The sequence below is a fragment of the Bicyclus anynana genome, chromosome 4, assembly GCF_947172395.1.
Source record: "Bicyclus anynana chromosome 4, ilBicAnyn1.1, whole genome shotgun sequence".
Taxonomy (NCBI): domain Eukaryota; kingdom Metazoa; phylum Arthropoda; class Insecta; order Lepidoptera; family Nymphalidae; genus Bicyclus; species Bicyclus anynana.
In genome coordinates, this window is record NC_069086.1 from 8,626,637 (window position 1) to 8,647,661 (window position 21,025).

The following is a 21,025-nucleotide window of genomic DNA, read 5'->3' on the forward strand; positions in this document are numbered from 1 at the left end:
TGCCCAAGTGAGTCTTAATAATGTTTAGCTGTGAATAAAATAATCCAATACTAGATCCACCTTTGATCTATTCTTTTATTTAACTTGATATTAATTTCCCCATAGCAAACAACCGAGACTTTGAGACCAACCAATGGCAATAAAAAATATTTTAAAAAGTTCGCTACGGCAGCGATAACCTTTTTCAATAATTAATTGAACTCTTTGTGCCCAAGTGAATACCTACAAGTCCCTTCAAGCTTCAAGGTATTTAATTTGCTCGCCGAGTGTATAGATTATTAAATTATTAATAAGGCAAGTCTAGGCACTGTCAATAGCAGGGACTTGCAGGGTTTACTTAACGGAAGTTTGCTTAGGTTTACGGTGTACTTACTTGTACATGATTAGGGACTTCGCCTTCATTGATTGAAATTTCTAATTGCCCTTCACCCGCAGCGCTCGCGTCCACTGTAAAGAGAAACATTTTTTCAATTTACAACATTAGTTGTTTCAGCTTATTTTTAGTGTTCTGTAAAACAAATAGGATCTTTAATAAAAAGGTCTTAAAACGGACTAAAAAATGCTTCCTCTGTTATTGGTGACGTGCACACCAATAACCTTTTCATTTGATACATACAGTTGCATAGAAACACAATCGCTATTTTCGGCTTCCGCCATATTGTATTTAAAATGACGTCATCGATCTTAAAATTTAACTGTCATAAGAACTAAACTTGTAGGCTCAGCTTATGTATAGTTGTTTTAAAATATTATACTACTTCAGTTGAAATGTAATAACAAAACAAGTGGAATGCCTAAAAATAATATCAATTAGGGTCTTGTAAAAATAATATTATAATCGAATAATACCAATTCGAAAGAGGATTTTCGTTTTATAAATACATGTTTGTTGAAACAACGAAAACGTGTCAACCGTAAATATGAATAATATCTGTACATTGAGAATCGAAATGGGTAGGCTTTTTCGGGCATTTTTGTTTCATAATCCAAGCTTTGTGAGTGGTATATTCTATTGAGCGCTCCACGTATTCGGTTTGAATAGAAGCTGATACACAATTTGTGAGATGAATAAAACAAATTGTGAGAATTTTCCATTTAGATCATAATGCGTTTGTGATAGGCTCAAGTCTTGTATTATGTAGGTATAGCACTTCATTATGCCATAGGTAAGTACTACAAGACTAGACAAAAATGGAGTTTTGTAATCATTATCAGCCGGTAGACGTCCATTGCTGGTCATATGCCTCTTGCGTGGACCTTCAAGCTTATCGTCTCGAGCCGGCAGCATCTAGCAGCTCCTTGCAACCCGCTTGATATTCTCGGGATTGTCATTCCAGCACCTTGGGACCTCAATGTCCACCGTCTCTTCGATCTATGTGCCCCGCCCATTGCCACTACAGCTTCGCGACTCGCTGAGCTATGTCCGTAAGTTTGATTCGTCTGCGGATCTCCTCATTTCTGATTCGATCACGATGAGAAACTCCAAGCATAGCTCGCTTTGTAATAATTATATTTTCATTATTTGTAGTCTCGCTAGATGAATGAAATGAAAGATCAAGCAGGTACCTATACCTATCATGTGGTTCTTAATCATTAAGTATGTATTGAACACCTAGGGCAGAAGCGATAGAAAGCTAGAATTTTCAATTTCGTTTGAAAGATGTCACAAGGAATATTTACTGCCCAGTAAGCCTTTATAGACCTTTGTGACCTTTAGGGTCGGTAAAGTTGGTCAAAGTTACTGACGGTGGATAATAGGTAAGTAGGCTAGAGAGATTTTATAACTATACCTAAGTAGGTAAGTATTATTTGCCGTGAATAAACAACCACGTCATACCATTAATTTAATTGTTTAGAAATTTAGAAACCTATTGCCCATTCAAAGACTTTCTTAGTTAGGTTTTATCAACTGCAATAGTAGGGGTTTTGAATGTAGGTAGTCGAGGACAAAAGTTTATGAGAGGTGGGAGTCGTAACTTGGCGTACTGATTGAGGCATAGTTATTGGAGAATAGAGGCTGTACGTTTAAACAATTTATCTGCACAGATCATGGCCATAACTTTACAAGCTCCCCAGAGTATGGAACATAGATGTAAGAAGTGTTTCTGTGTGAAAGTTTTATTCAATTTTGTTTGTTGTAGCCAGTATTCTTATCACCATTACCTACACGTGGGCATGATTTGTATGGTTATTAGGATAAGTTAGCTTTTGTTCCTTATTGTATAGTATTGTATTGTATACTCTCAATTAAAAAACAAAAATGTTTTAAAGAATATTTGCCTCATATTTTTTTTTGTTCCCGTTTTCCAGTCAATCGGAAAGAATATTAGGAGTGTCCATTGGGACAGGAATCGATCCCATTACCTCTTGGTGTAGATTCCAGTTCAATAATTCTATGGAGCTATTTGTTTATTCGAGCACTTTATTTTTTTATTCAAATTATACCTACGTTAGATATAAAGCTTTTTAACTCACTACCCTTCAATCCGTCTACAACTACTACGAAATATCTAAATAATAACACGCCTCTTGGTTGGTTTTAAATTATTTAAATAACAACAACAGGCCTACCTGTTAATTATTCCTATATTCTAGCCTACACATCTTGTCTATGTAAGTACGTCTTGTCTATGCATATGTAGTAGCGTATAAGTGTACTTACTTGGCTTGGCTTATTATTTATTGCCCTATCGGTAGTCTATGATTGTACGCTTAAAACCTTCTGCGTGCTTCTGCTATACGGTACGTAGGTACATTGTATGTACAGACAGCATTCGTCGTACGCCAAATATTTCCGATTAAATCTGAATAGCTTTCAGTGTATTGTTGTAAATTGAACAATCATTATGTAAATACGACAACATTTGTCGAATACTTAATGCATCTGTTGATTTAATTTAAATGGATAGATCAATATACTCTTCATATTACCTACCTACTAGCAGTTGTCCGTCGTTTCACCCGAATAGTTTCTGTTCCCTTAAGAATCAGGGCATAAGTATCTACTTATCTATACTAATATTATAAAGCTAAAGAGTTCGTTTGTTGGAACGCGCTAATCCAATTTGTAAAATTCTTTCACTTTTAGATATCCCATATATTGAGGAAGGCTGTAGGCTGTATATTATCCCCGTATTCATACGGGAACGGAAACCACGTGGGTGAAACCGCGTGGTGTCAGCTAGCATATTGATATAAACTTTACACATTGCCAATGTAGGTACGTAATGAACAATCATATTATCATGAACAAGCATATAGAATGCCGAATTATACATATTGTGGGTAATATACATATATACTAGGTACATAAAAATTATATACACGGACCTCTGAACTGGCACTGTTGTCCGACGAGGGCGTTGCCTACGTCAGTGACTTTTATTAGGCTTGCGTCGTAAACTTTGGCGACTAGAGGACCAGCGGCCAATTTGTCATCGCCGATGGAAACCTGTAATAGATAACACTATATTTTATTGTCTGGAAATACCTATACATACAATCAAATTATGCAAGTTGTCTATACATTAATTTTAGAAATTATTGGTTTTCTTTTTACAAAGCGGAGCCGTGATAGCCTAGTGGATATGACCTCAGCCTTCAATTTGGAGGGCGTAGGTTCGAATCTGGTCCAGGCCATGCACCGCCAACTTTTTAGTTAAGTGCATTTTAAGAAATTAATTATCACGTGTTTCAATCGGTGAAGGGAAAACATCGTGAGAAAGCCTATAGCATACCTACATGAGAATTTTCTTAATTTTCTGCGTGTGTGTAATCTGCCGATCCGCATTGGGCCAGCCTGGTGGACTATCAGCCTAACTCCTCTCAACCGAAAGGGGTGTGGATTTTCGTCCTCCTCCTAACAAGTTAGCCCGATTCCATCTTAGACTGCATCATCACTTACCATCAGGTGAGATTGTAGTCAAGGGCTAACTTGTAAAGAATAAAAAAAAAAAATTCTGAGAGGAGACTCGTACTCAATAGTGAGCTGAATATTGGTTGTTATTGATGTAGGTTTATGATATACGAAAATCTTTATACTAATAGTTGACAGAGCACGCAGATGGCCTATTTTTTGTACTTAAGTGTAACATTAGGCATCATAGGATAAAACTAAAGATGCCTTTGATAGAGCCAAGATAGAGCAACACTTTGCAGAAAATCTACAAGGTCTGAGTTCCAGTGTGATGTTCTGTGCTGTTCTAAATTACCTAAGGTCACTTAACTGACCACCATAGTTATATACGTATAGAAAATCAGAAACATATAACTCAAAGAAAACTACAACTATTTCAGGCAACAAACATAATGTATCTAGTAGAAGAAAAAAATAAAGAAACGTTGTGCGTCTCGAGACGCTCGACAGAAATTATAACTTAAACCTGCTGCCATATGCATGAGAGATAGGGAAGCCAGACAGAGTGGCGCCGTAACGCGTTACGTTACGAAGCGTCCCCGAAGTTATCACTTCAAAAGTTTGCGAAATTCGTCGAAGGATTTTCAAAAATTTAAACATGTATACTCACATCAATCAAGTGCGTGCCGACTTCCTCAGGCGTGAACTCGATGCGGTACACGCCAGGCCTCTCCGACACGTCCAGGACTCGTGCCGTGACCGGCCGCCGGGACGGCGCTGTCACTGTCACACCAACCTGCGTTACAAATGGGAATTGTAGAAGGAGAACTTTATGCACGCTTTACTTGAGGAGAAACTTGGTGAATGCGTTATGTGTAATCGGGCGATGCGTGCTGCCATCTACAGGCAGCAGTGAGATCTCCTTTCGAGAGTGTCGTATGGGGGGTACGGGCTTCGAGGCTTTGCCTCCTTTTCGAAGGCGCGGGGGAGCTTGCTCCCCCGGTGCTTTCTTCGGGCATAGGCGGGATGTTAGGACCTGGTACAGCATCAATTTGACCGCCACAGCTTGACGCAAGGTGTGATAAGCCATGTGGACCATTGTCCGGTTGGCATCGGTGGATAGGCATAATGAAACACTTTTTGTTATTCTATACTACCAGTAGATGGCGTTCTTAGAGAATTTGAAACAATCCCTTTCCATACAAAGAATTTAAATTAAGATGTTGTTATGGCATAGAGATGCCGCTTTGGTTTTTTTTTCGCTAAAGTTTTACTTCAGTAGTGTGTGGTGGTGGTGGTCCGTAATGAAATACAATTGAAAACGTCTCTGGCGTTTATTTTTTTTTTATTCTTTACAAGTTTAGCCCTTGACTATGTACCTCTTCCAAGTAAACCAGTTTCCATCTTAGACTGCATCATCTAAATAATAATAAAAAACAAAGCTGTTTTGAAACATTTATACATCGATGACTTCGCCTGACAAATTCTCATGGACGTAGTGCATCACGAAAATACTAAATGAAAATTGGAAATTCACGGCTCGGCACATGGGAATATAATCTATCAATGTATTAGTATGTCGTTATTTTACAAAGCGGGAGTGGCATGCAGACCCCTTCTTTTGTTTTTTGTATAACGTATCGAAGCATAAAGGTGATTGTGTTGAAAAGGGTGCTAATGACAAGGAAAAATGCTTTTCATTATGATCCCGATGGTCTAGTGAAAGAAAGGATCATGTTTACTTTGTTTATCCCAGGAAGGGGTAGCAAATTATAATGCGTTTGTCTATCAAAACATTTATTTTAGTAGCTGGTAGCCTGAATTTTGTAAAATTGGCGATGTAATCCTCGAAAAGCAAAGATAGACTTTATTTGCTTTTCTCGAATAGCCCTAAGTATTATCTACTAGCTGACGCCGCGCGGTTTTACCTGCGTGGTACCCGTTCCCGTAAGAAAAAGGGGATAATACATAGCCTATAGCCTTCCTCGATAAATGGGCTATCTAACACTGAAAGAATTTTTTAAATCGGACCAGTAGTTCCTGAGATTAGCGCGTTCAATCAACCAAAGAAACAAACAAACTCTTCAACTTTATATATTAAGTATAGCTATATAGATTACTCGTAGTTATATACATATAATTTATTGTACTATATATTATACTATATAGAGACGTGATAGTCCAGCGCATATGACCTCTGCCTTCGATTAGAAGAGCGTAGGTTCGAATCCAGTCCGCGGCATGCACCTTTAACTTTTTAGTTATGGCCATTTTAAGAAATTCAATATCACTTGTCTCATATGGTAAAGGAAACACATCGTTAGTAAACCTGAGAATTTCTTAATTCTCTACTATTTGAAATCTGCTAGGGCCAGCGTGGTAGACTAAGGCCTAACCCCTCTTATTCTGAGAGGAGACTCGTGCTCCGAATATGGGTTAATGATAATGAATTATATATTCTATTTTATATACCTAATACATAACTACCCATCTAATTTCTTGTTCATAAATATTTCTTTGTAATATATTTTGAAAAAGTAACATTTATTTTGTATTTCATAATACCACGAAATATATTACCGTCAATAAATCTAAAATTGACGCCTGTATTACAGAATGCCAGCGCTTCCACACAAAGTAAAGATAAATTATTCATCCATATACATAATACTAAAGCACTCGCATTTATAATATTCGGTTTTAGCTACGATTTTATCCCTAGGGAATTGAGCATTTAAAATACACTAGAAATCATTTTATTTCATGTAATGAAATCAAGCTATCTTAAATTATTTTAATTAACTAAAATGAGACCTGCAGATCGCAGATTTATTTGTATGAATGCTAGGCATTATATTTGTAAAATACTATTCGAAGTTTAAACTTTATTGCCATTATTAATCAAATTGATTAAAAATGGAGGTTTGGTATTCAGCCTAACAAATAATTAACCGACGAACCCACAAAATATTCTCTAAGTACGTTTCATCCCGAAACCGGAGCATCAGGAGATGTTGACTCTACAACGTGCAAATGCACGCATGGATTCGTCGGCTTTTCGCGGATGATAGCAAAATAAATAATTCATTATATAATCATGATGAACTTCCGCAAAGTAACGCCTGCTTCTATCCAATAATTAACATTATTTTTAATTCTATACGTAATGTTTTAAGCATACATTGTGGTTACTACTAAACCAACAGCTTTCTAACATATAAGTAGATATAGATAAAGGAGAAGGAACTCTAAAGCTGAATTTCATTTCTTTTTTGGATTGCACAGTTTGCTTGAAAGAGTGAATGGACGCTCCGAAAGTCTGGATTTGCAACAAAGGCGTACCTACACTACATCTACTTATATTTTTTGAAACACGAAACGGACTCAAACAGCTGTTGGGATGTAGCGTTTGCGTAGCTGTATAATAATTACTTATGGTGTACCTATTTGCTTAGAAAGTGGAACAGAGTATCTGAGTAAATAAGCATTTACGTGAGGTAGATACACAAATAGATAGGTACGTAATTACCATGGTTAATTAAAGAATTTGTTGACACTTGCATATAGGGTGATATGTTTTTCTATTTTCCCGGATTCGCGTTCGTAGAAATTTTTTTTTCTCAAAAATAATAAATGTCTGGACGAAAGGTGAGTATAGTTACACTATTCCAAATGATCGGCTTGACTTGGTATTCTTCGGTAAGTTGACAGATGACCCTCTGCCTTCCTTAACCTGTTCTGCGCTAAATATGGCACGCCCATTGCCATTTCAGTTTTCTTAATCTTTTGCGATATATCGGTTAATCAAACTATATTACGGATCTTCTACTTTAAGCATTTAGAGACGAATTAGCATTCCATAGATAGATAGAGATGGTGGTGAGTCGATCGTATGGCAAAGGCTAAGAACTAGCAAACCCCGAGACTCTAGATGTCGAAATAGCTACATCCCTAGTGATTTTATAAGAACAAAAACATGATGTACTTAAATTGTTCTGCCATTATGTTTTTTTTTTATTCTTAACAAGTTAGTCCTTGACTGCAATCTCACCTGATGGTTAGTGATGATGCAATCTAAGATGGAAGCGGGTTAACTTGTTAGGCGTAGGATGAAAATCCACACCCATTTAGGTTTTTAAGACATTGTACCAGAACGCTAAATCGCTTGGTCACGTCTTTGTCGGTAGGGCGGTAACTAGCCACGGCCGAAGCCTCCCACCAGCCATACCTGGACCAATTAAAAAACCACCAGGCAGGCGGACCAGGCGGAAATACGTAATGTAATTCCACTGCGCCACGGAGGCCGTCGCAGTTATGGTCATTAAAGTTACCTCATTTTTATTAAAGGTGGGCGCGCCCGGCGAGGTGGAGATCTCAAAGACGGCAGGCACCCGCGCAGGTATGAGCCTGGTGGGCTCCCCCCCGCCGCCGCCCGCCGGCCCAGCCATCACCTCGACCTTCCACGGAGATCCTGTTACACAAAAACAATTAGTTGAGTGTGTTGTTTATTTATACTAAACTATCGGACGGCCACAACTTTAGGTGATCGCAAACTGCTGTTTTACGTGAATCCCACAAAAATCATGGATTTTCTGAGATAAGCCTGAGAGAGTGATTCATTGATTGATTGATTGTTCTAGTCTAGGTTATGCCTTAGACTAGATTAACATGAAATTAGACTAGATGAGATCCGCGAAATTGGTTTAATAGTTGCACTGTTAAGAAGAACAAACAAACAAGCATACAAACAAACTTTTGTTGTGATTGTGTGATTTTTTTTCTTCTTTACAAGTTAGCTCTTGACTACAATCTTACCTGACGGTAAGTGATGATGCAATCTAGGACGGAAGCGGGCAAACTTGTTAGGAGGAGTATGAAAATCCACACTCCTTTCGGGTTCTACACGACATCGTACCGGAAAGCTAAATCGCTTGGCGGTACGTCTTTGCCGGTAGGGTGATAACTAGCCACGGCAGAAGCCTCCCACCAGCCAAAATATTTGTGTAGCGCTAGGCTTACACTTGACTACAATTGTGCCTTATGAAAACAAAAATAAGGTCTAGGTTAAAGCAAGTTTGTCTCGAAGATGCCTATGTCCTTTCTTTTTGCTTTGGCTTGCACTGCATATTATGTGGTACAAATACTGACGCCGAAGGGGCATACTAAAAGCTGTTCTTATTAGAAAGGGAAAAGCAGAATTCATATTTATGATAATGAGGACGATTTGATTAATTAATAAATAGTACCTATAACTTTTTTACAGTGTTTTTATTAAAAATACCAAAATAATAGCAACGCTTTGGGGCATAGGTATTGAATAAAAACCACCTCGGATTTAATATTTTAACTTTGAACCATTGAACAATTAAGTGTTTGACGTTGTGATTATAATGGTCGTGTGGTTCGACCCTTTTTTGTGGGCAAAATTAATACTCATGGAAATTTTCGTTATGAGGACGGGAGTGTGATCATGTGGGACTCATAACCACAAAACTCTCTTCACCTGATGTTTAAAAAAACATCTCCGTTTAGTTAAATGTTCTAGTCAACAGACAGTTTGGTAAAAAACTACTGGTACTACAGTCTCAGCCTATTTTGAAATAATATAAAACCGAAACCGATATAAAGATGATGGTTATTTGCATAAATATTTCGAAGTGGAAACCATGGCAGTTTTATTAAATCGGTTGTGAGTTCTTAAGAAAGTTTCAAGTAAGGTAACCAGGTTTCTTAAATTTTGAAAACTGTCCTAAACATACTGTGGCTTTGGCGAACTAATTATAGAGTAGAATGCCTGTTGAGTTAGGTATTTATATAAATTATTTTTAAAGCAATTTATATTCTTTTCTTTTCTAATTTCTTTTGGTAACTTATTATAAAAGCAAAACAATCAGGTATTACACATATTGTATTTTTAACTTTTTGTCTCTAAAAATCTATGTTTAAATCTGTTTTATTTGAAGCAATGGTCATAAGTTAGTTAATTCATTCGGTCGTTCAGACGGTCCATTTAATTCGTTCTTTTGTAATATTTTCACGTGAGTAGAAATATAAACATTTTCATGATACGATAGTATAGTTGAAGTTCGGTTTTCGTGTTTAATTTCGTTACAGGACTGTCCCAAAAAAATAAATATTTGGCAACCGTAGTCAACAGAGGTATAATTGCAGGAAAACAATTGTTCTCTGACAACAAAACAAAATGGGCTGCTATCCATCATTTTGTCAAATTGTTTTTAGTTTGGCGAGCGAATGAGAAAATGGTTTTATGCAAATGGACTTCGCAAATTACTTGGCAATAAACTGTTTTGAATGCTTAACGTAATTGCATCCGAAAATATTTTTGTGCCTTTTTTAACTGTCATTGGAACAGGGGAAATATTTCAGCTGGTGAGAAGATCTGATTGAACACTTAGCTAGGTCAAACTTTAGGTAGGTGTTTGCGGGATTTTTGTTTAATAACTAATGTCGTCGCGTTGAAGCAGCCATTGTATTCCAGGGTTTCTCAACTTACAACCGCTTTTTAAAGTAGGTATTGGTGCCATTCCTATTCCTACTGTGACGGGTTGCCGGAGTATCTAAGTAAGTAGGTAGGTACATGAGACTTAAAACTTATGCCTCGGATAGACGAGCGCAGAGCAGCGCAGTGTAAGAAGTGTTCCTAGCAGGTTTTGCAAAATGTTGCTCTGTTATAAGCACTGACATTCAATTTGATTTTGATTAGTTGTAGTAGTTACATGCGTTAATGATGTACTTCAAGACGAATGAAAGACATCAAAGTCGAGGAGAAATCGAATAAAAATCCTCACGAAATCTTTTCGATTCCGCCGCTATTGGTCGACTATAACTATCTCACTACCTACCTACACTATAAGAGACTTATGTCGTTAACGTATGCTAAGGCTGTTGATGGAACATCAGCTTGTCATTTCAAGTTATACTGTAAAAAATTAACCCTTTTAAATGAACTTTTTTATACTTTATTATAATTATTTGCAAAAAAGGAAAATAGCCAAATGTTATTCGTTGTATTAGTGTACCTCAACTACATAATCTGACCTATCTGGCCTAATTTAATTATAGGCACAATCAAATCTAATTTTATAACACGCGGTGTTATGACCTAATTTCAAAATATGACACGGCCTAATACTATTACCATAAATTATATTTGTGGGTGAATTGATTTGCTGCAATGTTTTAGTAAAAGCGCAACATAATATTTGTTTTCCTTCTACCTACGTAGGAAAAAGAGAGAAAAAGTATACTCTTGACTAAGATTGCTTGATGTTAAGTGGCGACACCTGATGTAGTTTGAACAACTTAACTTAAGGTAGTAGTTTACTTTTGAACCAGAACCTTATCCGGGCCAAAAGGTTCGCCTCGAAGCCCGCACCTCCAGCCTATCTCGGAGGAGATGACCTAACAGAAATTGCGACTACCTTGGTAGTACTTTGCGCACTCCGTGTTTTAGCGCAAACGTACATGGTCTCGGATCGTACGCTTTTGCACACGCTGCGCGACGTGCCTCGCCCGTTTTCGTTTATAAAGTTACTAGCGGACGCCCGCGACTTCGTCCGCGTAAAAATTGATGTAAACTTCTCTACCTCTACCTTACCCTGCTCATAAACCTACCCAACCCTACCCTACCCTATCCTACCCTACCCCTACCTTACTCCTACCCTACCGCTAACGCTAACCCTTCCCTCCCCCCACCTACCCTAACCCTACCCGTAACCTATCCATACCATATCCTACCCTACTCCTAATCTACCCCTACCCTACCCCTACCTTACTCCTACCCTACCGCTAACCCTAACCCTTTCCTACACCTACCTTATCCCTACCCTAACCCTACCCTACCCGTACCCTACCCCTACCCTACCCTATCCCTATCCTACTCCTGCCCTACCCTATACGTTCCATATCCTTCCCCTATCTCTACCTTGCCCCTACCCTACACTACTCCTACCTTATCCGTACCCTACCCTACACTACTCCTACCTTATCCGTACCCTACCCTACCCTACCCTACACTTTCCCTAAACCGATTTGGAAAATTCTTTTACCTTTTTTTATAAATAGAAAGCTACATTATTTGCGAGTGTCATAGGCTATGTTTGGTCCTCATATTCATACGGGAACGGGAACCACGTAATTGAAACCGCGGGGCGTCATATAGCGGCATTTCTGCGACTTTCAGAAATTTTGTATTATCTCCGAAACTATATAACTAATTAACATACTGTAAAGGGCAAATCTTATCTCTATAATATCCTTGTGATTATTAAATAATTTATTTTGATAAGGATTTAAGTTTAGTTGTGTAAATAATGACGTAAACCTTAGTTTAAAATTTAAATAATTTATTAAAGTACTAAAGGTACTATATCTGCTAAAATATAAAAGATAGATATATGGTGTCGCGGACTTTTTTGTAGAACTTTTAAAGGTTCAAAAAGCCTCCATACATTTATTTCAGTTATACGCAATGGTTGAGGCAGCGCATGCGAATAAGTAAGTTTTTCGGTCTGACCTGTAAGAGAAAACCCGCGATATCTCAGTAGTTATATATGATAGAAATATAAAATATAGCCTATAGCACTCCCCGATAACGTAGCATTCTACTGGTGAAAGAATTTTTAAAATCGGTCCAGTAGTTCCGAAGATTACCCAATTTCAAAAAATTGTTACAAACTTACAAACTTACAAACTTTACCTCTTTATAATATTAGTATAGATATAGATTAACATACCCAATAATATAAATTTGTGATAGTATAGGTAGGTAGGAATGTTTTAACGCCTATTTGAATTGTATAGTAATTTATACCTTCCCTTCCCATGTAGTCTTATACCAATCATTCTTAACGAAGCTTTGTTTCATATTCAAAATACATAGTAACGTATGTTGTATGTGTATCTTTGTAGAGTACCTAGGGCAAATAATGTAAAATACTTCAAATTTTTTTTTGCATTACGTAATGTTGCTGAATATTTAAAAAGTTATGTATTGATGTATTGTTAGTCCAATAATTTTTTATCAATAAGGTATGCGAACATCGCCGCGCGTTAAATCTTGTAGTAAGTATTTTTTATTTGAAGACAACCCTAACGTTGTTTGAGTAGATGTAATAAATATAAAAAACGGCATGCTAATAATTTTGTTCGAACTGAATTGCGCCTTATTGTGTCGTAGCGAGAGTCGTTATTTATTTTAATGACGTTGCGGAGTGAATCTTCTGTACTTGTACATAATTATGTTTTCTGTGGTAGTATTTACTAACGCGGCTCCGTACCATGTTTATATTTGATTTAAAATTGCTTTAGTGATGTTTATTAGATCCCGAATACAGCGACGTAGCAGTCAAAACACGTCGGCAAGATATTCGCGATGTAATTTACGTTTTTCAATCTCGTCTCTCCGGACGTCATCATTGGGACAGCGACGAAAACGTGAACTAATTAATGTCGGAAAATATTGTTTTAAGGTGTGCGCATATTCTATAATATCATTACACTAGCTGACTCCGCGCGGTTTCACTCGCGTGTATCTGCGAATACAGGGATAATAGGCCTTCCTCGATAAATGGGGTATCTAACACTGAAAGAATTTTTCAAATCGGACCAGTAGTTCCAGAGATTAGCGCGTTCAAACAAACAAACTCTTCAGCTTCATAATATTAGTATAGATTAGTATAAATTACACTAGGAGACGCTTTGCGGTTTCACCCACGCAGTTCTCGTTTCTATGGGAATGCGAAAAATCTTTTAATAAAATAACGATTTATTTTGTTAAAAGATTTTTCAAAATCAGTTCAGTATATCCAGATACATCTTGTAACCTCACAAACACAAAGTTTACCTCTATAATATTTGTATAGATATTGTATATATGATTTATGGTCTTACAGACATATCAATGCATGGTCTTGTACCTACATAAGTTTTCTGTGACGTATTGGAGCTATGAATTTGCCACATGGGTTGTATTTTTATAGTCCATCAATCCTATTCGTATTCGTTCAGAGTCAATTGATGGAAGTTGTTACTGTGAACGTTTTCAAAAGTAAATTGTCAGAAATACTTCCAATTTATCTTCTATTAGAAACAACATTAATTAATTATTTACTCTGACTCAATCAGTTTAATTAACTATATCATAAAACAATATAGCTTTAAGTGCATGCGTAGGACGTTAGAGTTCAAAATTCATTTAGTAGGCTTAGTTTACAAGCACTTTTGAAAGTCAAAAAAAGTCAAGTCACGTGCATACCTCGTTTATTTATAACATTACTAGCAGATGCCCGCGACTTCGTCCGCGTCGAATTTAATTTTTCACAAATCCCGCGGGAACCATGGATTTGTCCGGGATGAAAAGTAGCCATGTATGTGTCAATCCAGAGTAAAATCCAAATTTCAGCCAAATCGCTTCAGAAGTAGCGGAGTAACAAACTCCGCTACTCTGGATTGACACATACATGGCTACTTTTCATCCCGGACAAATCCATGGTTCCCGCGGGATTTGTGAAAAATTCAACAAACATCCAAACAAACATAAATCCATACAAACTTTCGCGGTTAAAATATTAGTAGGATTAATTTATAATAAAATCCGCTACAACTGCGACTAGATAGGCACGCACTCGGACAATTAAAAAGTGAAAAACATTTAAAACTCTATTTCTAGACCTCTTTTTGTAGTATAATTGTAAAAAAGTTATCTTCTCAAATCTCACATCATAAATCTAAAAGTATTACAAAAATGAAATATGCACAAGGCTTTACGTTTCCAGTCTCAGCACCAATTATTATAATTTGCGTCTTAAAATGATAACTGTTGAGAACTCTCCGGCATTGTTTCGTTTCATAATAAATTAAAGCATTGATTTATATGTTGTTGTTTTACCTACGTTAATTTTATGTAAATTACGTGGGTCGTATCATTGTATATTGGAATTGGATATTAAGGTACTTAAAGGCATGGGTTGATGTTAATATTATTTACCCAAAAATATCTCATTACATAGGTAAAGAAGTATTACTATTTTTTTTTATTTGAAATAAAAACGTTACAGACATTGTTTTAATTTTAAATTAAAACAGTTACAGACGGACGCATCATATTATTAAACTAGCTGACGCCGCGCGGTTTTACCCGCGTGGTTCCCGTTCCCGTAGGAAAACGGAGATAATATATAGCCTAACGCCTTCCTCGATAAACGGGCTATCTAACAGTGAAATTTTTTTTCAAATCGTACCAGTAGTTCCTGAGATTAGCGCGTTCAATCAAACAAACAAACTCTTCAGCTTTATATATTAGTATATAGTATAGATTCATCCACTAAAGCAATTATCGGATAAGGCTATCCGATAGTAACTAAAATAAATGAGCGTATCACAGGCGCAAATTGTTAATATTTAAATACTTTTTAAAGTAGAAAATTTTTAGATGAAACCTCAATATTTCATAGGCCGACCCAGGAATCGAATTCAGGACTTCGTGATTCGCAACCACATGAACCAAGTACTAAACCAACAATAGTTAGGTAAGCAACATGTGTAATTCACGAATACTAAGTATCGTGCCTCGAGGAACATGATGTTCTAAGCATCGTAGTAAGGTATACATTTCGTGACTTTCGTTATTATTAGCTTTGTATTGACTTAACAAGTTGGGCTTCCTAGTTTATCTAATAGCATCCAGCAACTTGCCGTTTCTATTGGGTTTCAGGTTTCGTTGATATGCTCGCGAAGTTTAATTAGAGACCCAATTACTTAAGGTTGAATATTGTAAAGCAAACTTATCTATCTAATATAATATTTCAACGAGCAATTCTTGTGTAGCAATATATCTAATATACATTTATGAATATGAGATATGACGCCGCGCGGTTTTACCCGCGTGGTTCCCGTTCCCGTAAGAAAACGGGGATAATATATAGCTTTCTTGATAAATGTGCTATCTAACACTGAAAGAATTTTTGAAATCGGAGCAATAGTTCCTGAGATTAGCGCGTTCAATCATTCATACAAACAAACTCTTCAGCTTTATATATTAGTATAGGTTCTTCAATAAATAGATCGTAAATAAATTTGGAAGTGTCGGAAGACATTTCCAAAAATTATTGTCACAATTCAATCGATATAAACAAAACCTTGATAAATTATAATAAACTCAAACCTTCCTCATAAAAGTCACTCTACCAAATGATGAAAACCGAACGAAAATCCGTTCAGTAGTTGAGATCTCAAAACGGGTTTTATATTTAGGTATATATTAAAAAATATATATATTTACACCATTCATCAAATTCAATTTAGTCATTTAAGCGCTACTGCTACTACATACTACTATTACATAAAAAACTACTACTATTACTACTACTTCTACTACATAAAAATAATACAAAACACAGACTGTTAAAATCATCCCTTACTATTTTATCGCATTCAGAAACGAAGACATACGACACTTCCCGTTTGCTCAATATAAAAAAAAAAAACAAATGAGTGCCCCAAAAATGAAATACGCAGTGTTCGATGAATAAATGGAGGCAGGTGAGGCCTAAACCAGTCCGACGCTCCCGTTACCCAAGTACCTGCTAGTTTTACTTGTTAACGGTACACGGTGAATGCACCATTGGGACTAATTAGTGGCCTAACTCAAAGCATAAAGATCCCCCTTTTGTTGGAATTTCGAGTTCACTATTTAAGCCTCGCTCTAATTCTCTATGCATTTCCCAACGTGTTCTAACCATATCTATCTACCTATATAAAACCTATACCTCGGGTAGTTACACCATTTATAAATCAAGAATGGCCGTTTCGATTTTAATAATTTTCCCGATTTGATGGATTTGTGCCCGCTTTGTCTAGCAGAATAATTATTAAAACTATCGGAATAATTAAATCTATACTAATACTAAAGGTAAACTTGAAGAGTTTGTTTGTACGTTTTGAGTATGAACTTAAGCATACCCAACACTCCAATTTGTAGAAAACTATTTTTACAATAGTGACATGGCTCAATTTCTAAAGGTTTAAGGTTTGTTGTATCTGAAACTAATCTGAATTATAGTTGCTACAACATTATTTATGAGATTAAATATGTATATGAGTTTCAATATTGATTTTATAAAAATACGTTCAGCAGAACAATAGAAAGCATTCTTAGTTTAGTTCCCAAGGGTTGCATAAGACATGGTCGTGATCACGAAACAAGGTAAAGGCATAATACTTAATAGTACCTACCTAATACCTACCTATAGCCGTATGTTTCTGTGGCAGGTTGAGCTGAGTAGGATAGCCTACGTGCTTTTGTGCGAACACTAATGAGGCGCCGTGGATTGAATAGAGACATGTATAATCTTAAGCTCCGGGATATGGAGTCTAACAAGGTAGAAAATACCCATACATAATACCCTGTGCAAGGGAAGCTTTTTGATATCTTGTAGTGGCGTAACTACTTTGACACCTCCCTCTTCAACTACCAATAAAAACTACTCTCTATCAGTGGCGTAGCTAGATAACCACTGGGCCCTAGTGCAAATAAAAATGTTAAACAGTAACCACATTATTTACAATTAGTACTTGATGTAGGTATTGGGCAATAGAACGAAATAAAAAAAGATTTAAGGGTATATTTTCGTTGCCTTGCTTAAGGGGCCCTTAAGCTCAGGGGGCCCTCGAATCCTTACCAGAAAATCTCGATCGAACTGAACTTTCGAAAATTTCTCCCATTTTCAAAATAAATATGACAGGTTGCAATGCAACAAAAATATACTATATACTAGCGGACCCGCTCAAGCTTCGCTTTGACTTATGATTCTTCCCTATTCCCTTCTCACTTCTTCCCTATCCCTACCCTACCCTGCTTCTACCCTACTCGTACCCTACCCCTACATTACCTCTACCGTACCTCAACCCTACCCCTACCCTAGTTATATCCTACTTATACCCTACCCCTAGGATTTGGATGTGATTGTCATTATTAATAATAAGTCGAAATACTAAGGTTTAAAGTGGTTATAGTACGTATGTCTTTTTATACAGGACTTAAGGACGGATACCTATTAACTATATAATATTTTTGACCTTTCGCATATATTAATATTAATACGAGCAGAAAAGCTGATTGGCAACTGCAATACGCATTACGCATGCCTGTTAATTATCGCTTTCCTGGCTAGCTTTGTCATAAAGAGATTTTTTCCCGCATTATTATAACTATAATCTACAATCATCACTTTGCTTTCTTTCGTTACACAAATGTGTATTAAAAATATAATCACTACAAAAGAAAACTAAAAAGTTGCTAGGATCAACTATTTTAAATCCAAGTTTTGTTTTTAGTGTTAAAAAGAAAATTATATTATGGGATGGGATTAGTCTACAAAAGATGCTAATTACGGATAAGACCACTTTAAGTGCTTGGCAAGCAGAAGCGTGCACCGAGTTTTAGTTAAGGCAAAAAATAACACCGCGTAGTGTTCATATTATAAATTAATTATCCTGTCATATAAACTGCTAACTATGGGCCTCAAGAAGGCTCAGTCATACAGCGAGCGATGGAACGAGCAATGCTAGGAGTATCTCTGCGTGATCGAACCAGAAATAAGGAGATCCGCAGAAAGACTTTTGAATTTACCTCTGTTTTTCTCTTCCTATAGTAAGATGTTAAACAGAGATAGAGATGAATTCGAAACGCGAATTTGCGAGTACAAAACATCGCTACAGAATAGCCGCCCTGGGTTGGATGTCGAAACATTATGGGTTCTTCTTTCTTTCCATAAATTCTCAATATCAATAACGTGCCGGGAAAAAAAGAAAACCTATCTATTGAGCTATCATGACTCTTACGTAAAAAGAATCATAATATTTATAAATCTGAATTCTTGTATTGTTAATATTTTTCTTAGCATTAGCTACTCGTATTTACCTCAGGAATTGATAAAAACGTCAGTACCTATTTTGTAATATGTTACAATAAATTATAGACATGATCAATATAAGAACATTTTTGTCATTATATCATTATTATTATCGCAAATTACTATAACTTGTGTAATACTTTTTTTAATAAGGCTTTATCGTATATTTTCCTCATATCAATCTTGTTTACGAAATAACGTATCGGCGGAATCGTAGAAATATAAGAAAATGCCAAAGATATTAATGTTCGGTTATCAATAACGAAGTGATCAACGTTATTTGTGTCGGAAATAAGTGCTTTATTGGTTTTTTCTTTGGGCAAAAATATCAAATCACTTCAGACACTCATTTCCACAATGTGTGTATTTACCTAGGTTTCTTCGTGAGTATGTTATTAGGATTCTTTGTCATACAATCTCAGAACGATATAAGTGGTTCATAAAGGATTGAATATCTACTTTTTTATGGATTGGTTACTTTGTTAAAGTTCATTATAAATAGGGAATGCCTGATTTATTTTGCTATTAATCAGTGAAAAGCTTATGAGTTAAAGTGACAATGTCACCTATGCTCTATTATGCTTCGATTCGAAACCGGAACATCCTCAGGAGATGTTGATTCTACATCAATTGCGAAGAACTTTTGAGAAAAAATAAATCATTAGGTACTTATTCCCTAAACATAAAAAATTGTTTTTTGTCCGTCTGCAGATGTATGTAACAGCGTCAGGTCCTTTTTTGTCAAGGTAGGATCGGCTAAAAGGCGTAGGCAGCCTTTTACTGAGAGCAATGACCTTTAAGCTACATATTTAACAATCTCATTTAAATTTTTTAAGGTATACCTACGAGTAACTATTCTTATGTTATGTCTTACTGAAGTTTGAGAAGCGAATTTAATTTGAAACTCATTTCGTGTACTTATTTATAATAATAATATGATCGAAAACCAATGTATTACAACTTCATACAACAAAATAAACAGATGTTCTAATACGTCTTATCAAGTTAATTATATTTTCATTATATCGGTTTCGTTCGAGGAAACACTACGGTTAAGTATGAAAGACAACCAATTATAATTAAAACTATTACCAACTTATTAATTAACTGTAGATAAATTGGTAATCATTATATAAATTAGAAATATCGATGTAAACGGTAATGGATTTCTTTTATTACGCAGAAATCGTAATTAACATAAATAATGGTCATTTAAACACCATTACGCCACGCTTGTATTTCGTAATGAGAAATAGCAAGTCACCTAAAACATTAGGTTCACCATCAATAAACATCATTTTCCCTTAGAGCTTTGATGGAATTTTAACTAACTTCGAATATAGAAACGCCTATAGAATGGGCGGCTTCGGCCCTGGCTAGTTACCACCCGTACCAGTAGTTACCGACAAAGACGTACCGCCAAGCGATTTAGCGTTCCGATATTGTCGTGTAGAAACCGAAAGGGGTGTGGATTTTCACCCTCCTCCTAACAAGTTAGCCCGCTTCCATCATAAACTGCATCATCACTTACCATGTGAGATTGTAGTCAAGGGCTAACTTGTAAAGAATAAAAAAAACGATTTTTTGTGATCTATTAAGTACTTTCCTTCTTTGACTACACAAAATCTAAAAAAAGCACTAGACTTCTTATAACACAGATTTACTAATAACATCGTACGTGATATCTATTATCTACTGTTCAGATTGAACAGTAGATAATAGGTGGTACTAAGCCAACTAGATGGCACCACAATGTTATTTTTAACTTTTCAGTACAATTTGTACACTTTCAAGGCAAGAGTGAATAGGAATCTTCTAGGCAAGCGCGCTTCATTTTAGACCTCATCATTGATTTTCCATCAGGCTTGATTGTAGTCAAGCATACTACATAAAAGACAAAAAATTCTATAATTAGTAGGTAAGCACTATTACGAATATAGGCAATCTTCATGCTCCAAAGAGTTTAATAACGTATATCAAGAATCGCAAGTTTGAAGAACCGGCGGTTCCGCATTTTTGAACTTAGAGAGTTATGAGTACGTTCACTTTCTGAAAGAGCGATTGTTTATTGTTTGAGTAAAACATGTTTGGAACCATTAGAACAAAGCCAGATGCCACTTTGAGGCACGCACGCTATTTGAAAACCCAAAGAATATACATTTTATTGTTTAATTGTAACATACGTAACCATATTTCAGCACTGTTATATGTCTAAAACCGTGATAGAACTCTGTCT

At 36.2% G+C, this 21,025-nt stretch overlaps 1 protein-coding gene across 2 annotated transcripts in view; it reads right to left on the reverse strand.

Annotated features, from left to right (window-relative positions):
- The window catches only part of LOC112045656 (filamin-A), a 135,599-nt gene that overhangs the window by 32,007 nt on the left and 82,567 nt on the right, over nucleotides 1-21,025 (reverse strand). For both annotated transcript variants that reach the window (XM_052881380.1, XM_052881381.1), the window contains exons 21-24: nucleotides 8,188-8,327; nucleotides 4,527-4,652; nucleotides 3,331-3,451; nucleotides 374-447 (exon numbers count right to left, since the gene is read on the reverse strand). In XM_052881380.1, the coding sequence (XP_052737340.1) occupies nucleotides 374-447; nucleotides 3,331-3,451; nucleotides 4,527-4,652; nucleotides 8,188-8,327 (461 nt within the window). The remainder of the gene's footprint in view (nucleotides 1-373; nucleotides 448-3,330; nucleotides 3,452-4,526; nucleotides 4,653-8,187; nucleotides 8,328-21,025) is intronic.